General features: G+C 39.8%; 1 protein-coding gene across 8 annotated transcripts in view; it reads right to left on the bottom strand.

The window, feature by feature from the left end:
* Positions 1-12,745, bottom strand: part of SPECC1L (sperm antigen with calponin homology and coiled-coil domains 1 like) — a 136,066-nt gene that overhangs the window by 89,294 nt on the left and 34,027 nt on the right. For all 8 annotated transcript variants that reach the window (XM_070628189.1, XM_070628193.1, XM_070628188.1 and 5 more), the window contains 2 exons: positions 6,858-7,011; positions 53-1,683 (listed from right to left, as the gene is read on the bottom strand). In XM_070628189.1, coding sequence (XP_070484290.1) covers positions 53-1,683; positions 6,858-7,011 — 1,785 coding nt within the window. The remainder of the gene's footprint in view (positions 1-52; positions 1,684-6,857; positions 7,012-12,745) is intronic.

Here is a 12,745-nt window from a genome sequence, read left to right as displayed (position 1 = left end):
TACTGCATCTGTGTAACGCTAATCCAGAACGTTTTATCTACTTCAACAGTACCTTCGCAATGGTGTCCTGCAATCGATTGGCATCATTTCGGGTGTGAGCCAGATCTTCCTGTAGGCTACTAGCCAAAGTCTCTGCTTTTTCTTTGTCCAGCCTGACACTCTCCAAGAGATCCTGAATATCAGATTTGTCTCCAGAGTTATGGATGGAATACAGCTCCGCCACTTTCTGCTTTTCATTCTCCAACTGGGCCTTCAGGCGATTCATCTCTATCTGGTCACTGGCCACCGTGGCTTTGAACTCCTCTAATGTGCCTGCCAAGGCTGCTTTGCCCTTCTGTTCAGACTCAATAATTCGTTCCATATGGTGATTTCGTTCTTTGAGTGCCCCTATCATTTCTTGAGCTTCCTTGTTGTCCTGTTCTGCCATCTTCAAAGTATTGCTTAAATGCTGCTGGACACCTAGGAGCTGCTCCCGTTCAAAACGGGCATTCTCAGCTAGATCCATGTAACGCTGTTCCAACTCCATATAGCGTCCACTTTTCACATCTTCATCTATGACGTAAGAAATGTGATGTTCATCTAGAAGGGAGCGGAAATATTCAATCTGTCGGCTAAAGTGTTCCAGCTTATCACTCTGCTGACATAAAGACTCCATGAGAATAACCTTCTCCTCTCCAAGCCTTTCATTTTCACTATTCAGCTCTTGGGTAATCTGCTGTAAATCAGCTAGCTCTTGCAGAGTTGCCTGAAGTTCCTCACTCGTACTGTGTTGGTTCTCTTCCATCTGGTGGATCCGCTCAGTCAAGCAAGCAACAGACACTTCACTGGCGTTCCCGCTGCTCCCCTTCCGAGAGCGCTCTATGCTCGGGATGCCTTCCGACTCTGAGGACGAGGGTGCGTCTAGGGCATCATCACTCGATGTGAGGGGCTGGTACACCTCACTGCACTCGCTGTCTAGATTGTCCATAGAGTTACTGTGCTGATGGTCCATGAGGGTATTTTCATCCTGACTCAAGAGATCCTCCACTGACCCAGGGGCAGAGCCTTCCACCGAAGAAGTCAGAGTCCCTCCTCCATCACTCTGGTTACCAGGGGTGATTTCTGGGCTCAGGGACTGATAGCCAAACAGTTTTTCAGAATTGTCCAGCCTCTGCTCCAGGGAAAAGCCCAATGCATTCAACCTGTCCTTTAACATTCTGTTTTCATTTTTCAGCTGGTTGAGCTCTTCACGGATGGCAGTATTCTGTTCCTGTAACTGCAGTAAAGTGGACTCAACATCAGTCGGCTGGTGAGCAATAATGGCTTCCTTCTCAGATTTCTCATCACCCTCAGAATGATCCTCATTAATGCCCAGCTGAGCACGCATGTCTCGGAGTTCATTTCTCAAATGCAAAATTTCCACGTCTTTGGTTTTTGCCAGTGTGAGAAGCTCTTTCACTTTGGCTTCCAGAGCAGCTTTGTCACTGATCTGATTGTCCGATTTAGACTTGCTCATGCGAACATCACATTCTGTGGCAGTGCGACTGCGGGAACGTTTGGCCAGCGCCACGTCATTAGCTCCCTGACCTGCAGAAGGTAGTTTTTTGCTCTGGTTTAGTCGGGTACGTTCACGCAATCTTTCTCTAGTAGAACTGGATTCTTTATTACCTGTGGAAGTGCTCCGCTTGGCTGAAGAACTTGTGCCTACATGTTTAAAACAAAGAATTTAAGGCAAAAATACTCACAATAAAAAGGCACACAGTTTTATGCCCCAGGTCTAATGAGATGAAACCTAGGGATCTACACACTGACCATGACCTATATTAATCTTGCCTTACTGTAAAATTCAGTTTCCTCAAAACCAGAAGATCATTCATCTTTTAATTATCAATGAAAAGAACATATACAGTGAATTGTACACTTTAAAAGGGTGAATTCTATGGAATGTGAATTTTATCTCAATAAAGCTGTTATATTAAAAAAAACTTACACACATTAACTTGAATTCTAAACCATAGCTTTCAACAGGTGGCCAGGGGCTTAATATTCTAGAGCAAGCTAGATGAAGATGACTCTAGGATAAGCCAGTCAGGCAGCAAACTAACTGTAGGAACAGATGATAAAAGAAAATGACAAACAAGCAAGAAGGGAAACACAGCCTCCAGATAAACCAAAAATCTAAGCTACCTACAATAAACACAAAAAACATGGCCAAAGTAAATGCAAAAAGTTTTCACCCCACAGAATGCCACATAAATAGTACCAATAACAATAATTATAACAACAGCTAACATGTACTTAGCACTTACTACACAGACACACACACACATTAACACTTCCTTATACAAGCCTCATTATTATCATCCTGTTTTACAGATGAAGAAACTCACGCAGAGATGTTAAATAATTTGCCAACATCCCACAGGTAATAAATGAATGAGCCAAGATTCAAACGCAGGCAGGCAGTCTGGCTCCAGAATCTGCAACTTAACCTGTAAACTATACTGCCTCTCTAAATGTTAGAAAACAATGACGCAGTAATGCTAAATAATGAGGGCACATTAATCAAACAAGCTGCATGAATCACACTATTACTTAACTGCTACAATTTTAAGCCTGAAAAGAACTGATATGATCACATGTTTAATATAAAAAGAAGAGGAATATGTTTAAAGAATTATAAACACAAGAAATAATTGCAATACTTTTTACTTTGAAAAATAAGATCTAGACCTAATCGGTAAGTATTTTTTTTTTTTTGGAGGAAGATTAGCCCTCAGCTAACTACTGCCAGTCCTCCTCTTTTTGCTGAGGAAGCCTGGCTCTGAGCTAACATCCGTGCCCATCTTCCTCTAGTTTATACGTGGGACGCCTACCACAGCATGGCTGCCAAGCAGTGCCATGTCCGCACCCGGGATCCGAACCAGCGAACCCCGGGCCGCCGAGAAGCGGAACGTGCGAACTTAACCGCTGCGCCACCGGGCCGGCCCCTAATCCGTGAGTATTTTTAAAGAACCTACTGGTTCTTCATGTGGCAGGCATCAGGCTGCAGAGGTAACAGGGAGCTAAAGGTCTAAGTGAGGTCGGCAGACAACGACTAATTCTTCCAGGGGTCAGGTGTGAAGCAGGGCAAGGAATTCTGGCGCCACAAGACAGGCAAAGACGAGGAAGCAGAAGAGAGGATGGCACCCAGAAAGGAAAAGCAAGGCCACACAGTTAATGGAAGCAGCAGGGGAAAGTTTCTACAGGGCCCTGAACGCCAGAGCGAATTCAGCGAGTCACAGCGATAAATGTTCAATAAATGTTCTTGAGCAGGGGAGAAACATAAGGAAAGAGCATTTTTATGGAAACTGATCTAGAGGATCCTAAGTGAAACATGAGGAAGAAGAAGAGTGAAAGAGGAATGAGGGCAGGCAGAGCAGTAAAAGGACAGTATTGGGAGTAAGTCCTAGATTTCCACAGGAACAGATAGGGTAACAATCTGGAACAGGTTTCAAAGGCAGAAGTAACAAGATCAGGCGAAACAACTGCAAATGGAGGCCAAAAGAGGAAAAAGATGGTATAACGTTTTCCCGCAATATTAATTCTCTTCCCCATTTCTGTAAAGGGTACCACCATCCTTCTTATCTAAACCAAAAAGGTCTGTGCGTGTCTGAAAGATAAAAGGAGCCAGTAATGAGCGAAGGGATGGAAAATGCCCCAAAAGGAAAGGAGAGGTAAGGAAACAAGAAGAAAGAAGAGACAGAATATGAAGAAAAGCTCCCTTTCTAGGATTATTGTGACAAGTGTGCAGACAGCAGAATCTGAGGTACAGACAATGGAACTGGTCTTAGGGAAGTCACCGGGAGTAAGTAAGGTAGAGCAGATGAAATGAAGAATTAAAGATGTCGTCATGGGCTGACTTGTGTCCCTCAAATCCATATGTCGAAGCCCTAAACCCCAGCACCCTCAGAATGTGACAGTATTTGGAGATAGAGTAATTAACTTAAAGACATAATTAAGTTAAAATGGGGTTGTTATGGTGGGCCCCAATCCAATATGACTGGTGTCCTTAGAGAAGAGATTAGGACACAGACACAGATAGAGGGACAACCACGTGAGGACACAATGAGAAGGCAGCCATCTACAAGGCAAGGAGAGAGGCCTCAGAAGAAACCAAACCTACTAACATTTTGATCTCAGATTTCCAGCCTCCAGAATACCACCATGTGTCGCTTAACCATGGGGATACATTCTGAAAAATTCATCATTGGGTGATTTTGTAGCTGCGTGAACATCACAGAGTGTACTGACACAAACCTAGATGGTACAGCCTACTACACACCTAGACTATATGGTACTAATCTTACGGGACCACTGTCACATATGTGGTCCATCACTGATGGAAACATCATTATGTGGCTCATGACTGTAGTGAGAAACTAAATTTCCGTTGTTTAAGCCACTCAGTTACGGTATTTTGCTATGGCAGTCCCAGCAAATGAACATAGCTGCACAGAGTTGGACTGGGACAACCGATCCAGGGAGGTGATAACTGAATTCAGACTTGAGAAGGCAGGTGGCATTGGTCAGCAAAGAACCACATATGCAAACACATGGGATCTCTCCCAGCAAATGCTAAAGGCTGGAAACAGGAAGAGATACACATGATATGAGAGTATTTCACTTCCTTCTAACCACACAAGCTGCTGTGTTAAAGGTGGTGACAACCTCAGGCTTGAGAGTAAAAGACCTAAGGTTCAGTCCTTGCTCCACCACCAGCTTTGTGGCCTGGTACAAAATGGGCACCCAATAAACATTTACTGGGAAATGAATGCATGGCCTTGGGCAAGATACTCAAGCTTTCTAAGTGTAGCTTTCTCATCTCTAAAATGAGGATAATAATAGCCTCAACCTCATAGGGTACAGAAAGGATAAAATGGAATAATGCCTATAAAGCACAAAGTAAGGACTTACGTGTTTCCTCCTGGAGATCATACCACACTGCTATTATAACTAACAGTGGGGCATGATCTGTGACGGAAGGAAGAATCCACAGAAGGCCAAAGCAGGAGAGAGGATAGTAGGTAAACCTGAGCTAGGAAAAAGTCTAATACACACAAGAGGGGCTGATAGCCTAAATAAAGATGACAAAAGAAGGTCTGTAATAATTTTTGCCAATTTGCTTCCATAAGCCTCATTACAAACACATGATCTTACGTTTACTAGAAGTTTTAAAGTTCTTTTCTATAAGTGTGAGAAGTAACATACGATAGCATTACTCCCCAGACTATAGGATGAGTTAGTTTATGGACTTCATCAAATCTAAAGACAAACTGCTGCCAATGAATGAAGAAGAAGGGCAGAATGGGAATGAAGAGATGTAGGATGGTCATCAAAGGCTGCCAACATCATGGAAAGAGAGACAACCAGAAATAACGTGCCTCCTGATGGATGGATAACTACCACCTAGGAAGGAACTCCAAAAAAAAGAAACCTGAACCTGTCCCATCAAGGCTCTAGACCCAATGACATTCACAGTAAACAGAGAACAAAGGAACACGGTCAAGGACATCATGGGGATGTAATATCAAAATCCATATCATGGGAAGCTCTCCAGGTCAAAGAACTAGTTCCACAAAAATTAAATTCCAAGAGGGTCCAGCCCTGTGGCCGAGTGGCTAAGGTGGCCCAGGATTCGTGGGTTCGGATCCTGGGTACGGACCTACTCCACTCATCAGCCATGCTGTGGAGGCATCTCACGGACAAAGTAGGGGAAGACTGGCACAGATGTTAGCTCAGGGCTAATCTTGCTCACACAGAAGAGAAAAAAACTAAATTGCAAGAAAAAAGGGAGGGTAAACCCATACATTTAAAAAAGAAGGGGTTTAGCCTTATATATGTTATATATATATTAAATATGTATAATACGTTATATTATTACATATTAATATTAATTATATCTAACAATATATATTTATTATATTGCAATATTACACTGTCCTTACATATACATGCATGTGTGCATGCACACACATACACCCTTCCTACGCCACCCTTCCCATTTTTCTCTCCTCCCTGGCTCCTTCCTCTCTCCTCCTTTCTCATTCTATTATGTCCCATTTATTCTCCTGTCTTCTCTCCAGAGCCTCCCTCCTTCCTACACCCGACATCTCAGGGGCTCCTCTCCCCAATCTCACAGTTGGAGACTGAGTTCCACAGTCAGCCTGGGGGTTCACAGGTGTGGATCCCAGGTGCAGACCTACACACCACTCATCAAGCCATGCTGTGGTGGTGTCCCACATACAAAATAGAGGACGACTGGCACAGACGTGAGCTCAGGGACAATCCTCCTCAGCAAAAAGAGGAAGTTTGGCAATAGATGTTAGCTCAGAGCCAATGTTCCTCACCAAAACAAATAAAATTAAAAAATTTTTAAAAATACTTAAAAGACACATCAGCAATGATTATATATGGACCTTACATGAATCCTGATCTAAACAAACATATAGTAAATATACATGTAATATTTATGAGACAGTTGGAAATTTAAATACTCAATAATTTATGACTTGAGGAATGATTATTATTTTCAAGACTGATAATAGTATTGTGATTATATTTTTAAAAGAGTCCTTATCTTTCAAAGATAAGTAAATATTTGTGGATGATTTTATGACATCTGGAATTTGCTTCAAAAAATTAGGGGGAAGGTGGGCGTCAAGGAGTTAAGATTGGCCATCAGTTGAGATGGGTAATGAGGACATGCAGCTGAAATACCAAATACTCTTGTACATGTTTGAAATTTCCACAATTAGATGGACTCCCCTCAATACCACTGTCCTCTGCCTATGCAAACAAACAGGCAGTTTACCTCTTACGCGGAGTGCCACTCATACCTGTGCTAGTCTTGGATTTGCTCTCCACGGTGGTCATGGCAGGGGCAGACGCTAAAGATGCTGTGGAAGGGCAGGTGCTCTTCTTTCCTTTAACACCATTAGTCACTGTCACCCCTCCAGCCATTCCAGCTAAAAGGTCATCACTGCTCTTGGTCTAAAAGCAACAGAAAATAACAAATTGTCTAGATGAAGCAAGATTAAATAACATTTTGAGACTACACAAAGCTCTTGACTTTTACATTGAGTTCTAGAGCTCTACAAAGACCTTCTGACAGTTACCAAGCAGGACATCACACTGTGCTACAGAAACAGAATCTCTTACTGGTTTATGAGCAATCACATACTTCTTTTTAAAATATGAAAATCATATACGTCATTTACAATTTTATGGAAGCCACTGTTTGCCCACATGTGCCAGATTTAGTGAGGGATGGGAAGTAGTGAAGACAGCCTCATCGTTACTCTTCCATCTAGGATGTGGCTTATGAATAGGGATCATCTGAACAATATCACATGGGCTATCTCAGGAAAGTTCTATAACGCCACAGGAAATGCCATCCTGCAATTTCTAAAGAAAAATATCACTGGGAACCAGCCCAGTGGCGTAGTGGTTAAGTTCACGCACTCTGCTCCAGTGGCCCCCGGTTCGTGGGTTCGGATCCTGGGCACAGACCTACACACCACTCATCAAGCCATGCTGTGGCAGCATCACACATACAAAACAGAGGAGGATTGGCACAGATGTTAGCTCAGGGACAATCTTCCTCAAGTAAAAAGAGGAAGATTGGAACAGATGTTAACTCAGGGCCAATCTTCTTCACCAAAAAAAAAAAAGAAAAAATATCACTAGGAGTCAGAAATAATCTTCAGTGCTCTGAAGCGATTCAATGATGGAGCCAATATCTACAAGAAATTATTTTGAAATTTATTTTCTTACTTTATGTATTTTTCAGTAGTTTAATTTAAGCCAAAATGGAAAGGAGACTTTTTTAAGGCCTAATAAATAAAAAACTAGAGATTTTATGGTTAGGGAGAGAGTAAGCCTAAATGATCACACTGCTTGAGAAAGATCATTTGTAATATTTATTTATATTTTATAAATATGACTGAAAAAATATGAGCTTTTAAAAAAAAACAAGCATTCTGGATAATTAAATTGGGTATAAAATTATTACTTAAGAAAAATATTGAAGAAATCTGTTTTTCACTTCTAGAAATGAGAAAGAACACAAAGGAGTTAAAGATCTGTGGGGAAAAAAGCCCTACTTTTTAATAAAAGAATCAAGAAGTTTTGTCCTGTTAAGGTGAAGACATAAGTTAACCAACTGACTTACACCGCTTTCTATCTGGAGCCATGCTCAGATAATCATGATAAATTCATTTCTACAAACTAAAATAGTTCATAAATAACTAAGCTCTAAAGATTCTTCCAGTTCTAAATGTCAGTGACTCGAAATGGAGGAGATTGTTCTCGTCATTCAATTATGAAAGTTAAAATATACTATTGTATAATTAAGTTAAAATGTACCATTAGGTAGGTCGATCTGTCTTACTAAAAAAGAGGCAGGAAAATGATTAATGTTTTAAATAACTTAAACAGAATTAAGCTTTGCTAATTCAGAGTTGTTACATTACGAAAAATCTAGGTTATATACCAAGGAAGGGGGATACTGCATTCATCATTAAGGACTGTTCGTTCATATTCTTTAAAACTAGATTCTGTTAATGAAATTGGTCATCAACTGTGATTCAAAAAAATTGTAAATCAAGTTACATCTCCTTCCTGTCAATTTGTACCTTATCCAGCAATGAAAAGTAAACTCAACACACTCTTACATTTTCAAATCATCTTTTATATTCTGTTAATAAAAACTAAAATTATCTTTGAACTAATTTTTCTTCCTCCATAAGGTATTCTTTCCTTTCACAATAACTACATATGAAAACCATGCTACACAGTCATGTGATAAGTGGCTTAACTGTCACACTTTTCTGTTCACAGTCAACCTTTGGGTAATGGCAAAGTTAAACATACATCAGAGCATCAAATCAAGAACTCTGCAATTACTATAATTACTATGATAGTACAGCACTGGCACATGAATAAACCAGTGGAATAGAACAGAATCCAGAAAGAAACTGCATGTATCAACGCTTGATCGATTACCAAAGAAGCAGTGCAGAAAAAATCAGTTTTTCAAAAAATGATGCTAGGTTAATTATATATTCATAAAGGGGAAAAAAATGAATGAGTCTTATTTCACATCATAACAAAAATCATTTTCACGGCTTTCTAACTATGATTCAAAATCCTGAATGATAAAACAAAGAATTAATAAATTTGACTACATAAAAATTAAAACCTTAAAAATTTTTCTAAAAACTTTTGTATGGCCAAAAAAATCATCATAAGCAAAATAAGAAAAAAAAAACCATGAGAAACTGGGAGGATGTATTCGCAATATCTCATAGATAAAGGGGTAATATTCCTAATACACAAAGAACTCTTCAAAACTAGGGGGAAAAGGTAAAAAACCACACAGAAAAGTGAGCAAAACGAACAATCACATACAATCAATTCACACACACACAAAACAAGATGCTCAGTCAAGTTCACAGTAGGAGAAATGAAAATCAAACAACAGAGACCCCACTTCACACTACCCAACTGGCAAAAATGAAAAGGCAGGAGACATTCTGCTGGGAAGGACGTGGGGAAACAGGCACTCTCGCAGGCGTTCCTCAGAATGCACCCTGATAAAGTCTTACGGAAGACTCAGACAACACCTAACAAGCTACACACGCAATTACCTTTTGCCCAGAAGTCCCACTTCTAGGAATTAAAGTCTCACTTCTAGGAATTAAGCTGAAGACACACCTCCAATCATACAAAGATACATATGCAGAAGGTTATTCATTACAGCATTTTTAATTGCAAAATACTGGAAACACCTTAAATGCCCATACATGGGAAAGTAGCTGAATAAACTATAGTACATCCATGCAATGAAATATTAAACAGGATGAGAAAGATTTCTACAAATTGGTATGGAGAGATTTCTAGAGTACATTAAGTAAGATAAAGCAACGTGCAAAAGTATATCTAATTATGCCAACTTCTAGAAAGAGGAAATAAAAAATATCCATGCTCATTTATGCAAAAAGAAACACAGGAAGCACAAACAAAAACCACACTAGACTGTTTACCTCCAAGGGGTGGGTGGGACAGAGTAAGGAGGAACGGGGGAGGGGAGCGGCACTTCTCAGCACATGTTCTCACACAGTTCTGACTTACAGAACCACGGCAGTGATTCACACGCTCGCAATACACAAATGAATAAAATAAACACTGCTGCGGGAAACCTAAAATGGAACACAGTAGGAACAAAGGGGCCCAAATGCATTTCAAATGAACAACATATCCACACGGGGTGGGAATGGGGGGGCAATCCAAATATCTTTGGTACACAGTGATTTGATCATAAATCCTCAAACTCTCAAGACAAAGACAAAAAAGTGTAAATTTTGACCTCTAACTAATAGATTTGTTTTTTGCAGTGGTATGGGTGAGCAATTCTCTAACCATTTTCTATAGATTCTAGGATTGAGAAAATAAGTAAATATATTATAGGTAATGAAACCAGGTTTCTCACTGCTGGAAAAAGGATCACAATTACGGAAAATGGAAAGGGTCCTATGAACCTTGTACATCAACTGGAACTGGAAGTCTCAGTGTGAACTTATAGGTTTTAATATGTATGAAGAGAAAGAGACACAGAAATTGATACAGATATGATACAGATATGTATGCATGTGTGTGTGTGTGTGTGTGTGTGTGTCTGTATTTTCTATCTCTGACCACTGAGAGGGCTTAGAAACAACAGACTCAAAAGCAATGAGCACACTGGCTTCCAGACGGTTTAAGTTCCATCCTCCACTAAAAGGAACAAGGCCTCCTTGAAGAAAAGGCTGATTCTAGGGCAGGGCTGGAAAAGTACAAAACTTATCAGGACAGAAATTAAGGAATTGCTCAAAACATAATAAGAACATGTCAAAAAGATACGGGAGCCAGTTTGAAGGGGCTCCCACTGGACAAATAGGGGACAATCTGAGCATCAAAATAAAGATGCTAAAAATTTATAGCTCACTGAATAAGAATCCATGAATCCACACTAATATAAGTGACTATATAAATGGAGAAAAAGTAAAAACTGTTCCTTATAGTAGAATGCCAACTAATGAATGTAGAAGGAATGATGGAATTAAAAAATTATCATTTGGAAAAATCATAGTAGTAATTGATCCTGGAAAGAATTATCAAAAATTGTTAAAACTAGGGCAAAAGTTTGATGAAAAAGAAGATATTCACAAAGTCTCAAAGTATTGTTGACAAGATAATTATTAATTACAAAAGGAAACAGTAATCTGACAGTGGAGGAACTTAGCAGACATCACCTTAACCAAATTAAGTTAACATCACTAGGAATGGAGTAGATTGATATTATGTGCCTTCAAAAACGCAGCGCCAAGGACACGTGGCTTCTGTGGGACTACTGCCAAAAACATATAACCCCAACCTAATGACAAGGAAACACTGACAAACCCAAAGTTGGATGACAGTCTACCAAATAAACTGGCCTACACTCTTCAGTAATGTCAAGGTCATAAAAGACCAAGAGTGAGGAACTATTCCAAATTTAAGAGAATGAAGAGTGTAACAACCAAAGGGAATTCATGATCCTAGATTTAATCCTGGACCAGAAAAAAATTTTCTTTTTTGCTAAAATGTACAGTGGGACAACTGGTAAAATTTAATTGATGTCTATAGATTAGATACTAGCATTCTATCAATGTCATTTCTAGATTTTGTAACAGTACTACGGTTATAAAAAAGTATGTCCTTGTTCTTTAGGAAATGCTGAAATAGTCACTGAAATATTCAGCAGTAAACCAGCATTATCTCTACAATTTACACTAAACAGTTCCAGAAAAAAATTCGATCTGTTACGTATGTCTATAGTGAAAATGACGAGCCATGAGAAAAGGGTAACACGTAGGGAATCTTAGCAAAGAGTATACTGGCATTCTTTGTACTAGTCCTTCAACTTTTAAGTTTAAAAATTTTTCAAAATAAAAACCTTTCTTTCTTTTTTTAGCTGTGACTAAAGTCTACAGTATTTTTTTTTTAAGATTTTTTTATTTTTTCCTTTTTCTCTCCAAAGCCCCCTGGTACATAGTTGTATATTCTTCGTTGTGGGTGCTTCTAGTTGTGGCATGTGGGATGGTGCCTCAGTGTGGTTTGATGAGCAGTGCCATGTCTGCGCCCAGGATTCGAACCAACGAAACACTGGGCCGCCTGCAGCGGAGCGTGCGAACTTAACCACTCGGCCACGGGGCCAGACCCAATAAAAACCTTTTAAAAAATTAATTACAGGGGGCCAGCCCCATGGCTGAATGGTTAAGCTTGTGCGCTCCGCTTTGTTCGCCCAGGGCTTTGCCAGTTCAAATTCTGGGCGCAGACATGGCACTGCTCATCAGGCCATGCTGAGGCGGCATCCCACATGGCACAACCAGAAGGACCCACAACTAGAATATACAACTATGTACTGGGCAGCTTTGGGGGGAAAAGAAAAAAATTAATTACAGATAGATTAAAGATCTAAATATAAAATGTAAAAGAATAACGCTCCTAGAAAAAAGCATAGGAGACTATCTTCTTGACCCTGGGATGGGTAAAAATTTTACAAGCAAAATACACACACACAAAAACTAACCATAAAGAAAAGATTAACAAACTGGACTTTATTAAAATTAAGAACTTCCATTCATCAAAAGATACCATTAAAGAAACAAAAAGAGAAGACACAGAGTGGGAGAATATATGTGCA

The sequence above is a fragment of the Equus przewalskii genome, chromosome 7, assembly GCF_037783145.1.
Source record: "Equus przewalskii isolate Varuska chromosome 7, EquPr2, whole genome shotgun sequence".
Lineage (NCBI taxonomy): Eukaryota > Metazoa > Chordata > Mammalia > Perissodactyla > Equidae > Equus > Equus przewalskii.
The sequence above is the reverse complement of the archived record's forward strand: the minus strand, read 5'-3'. Positions and strand labels throughout refer to the sequence as shown.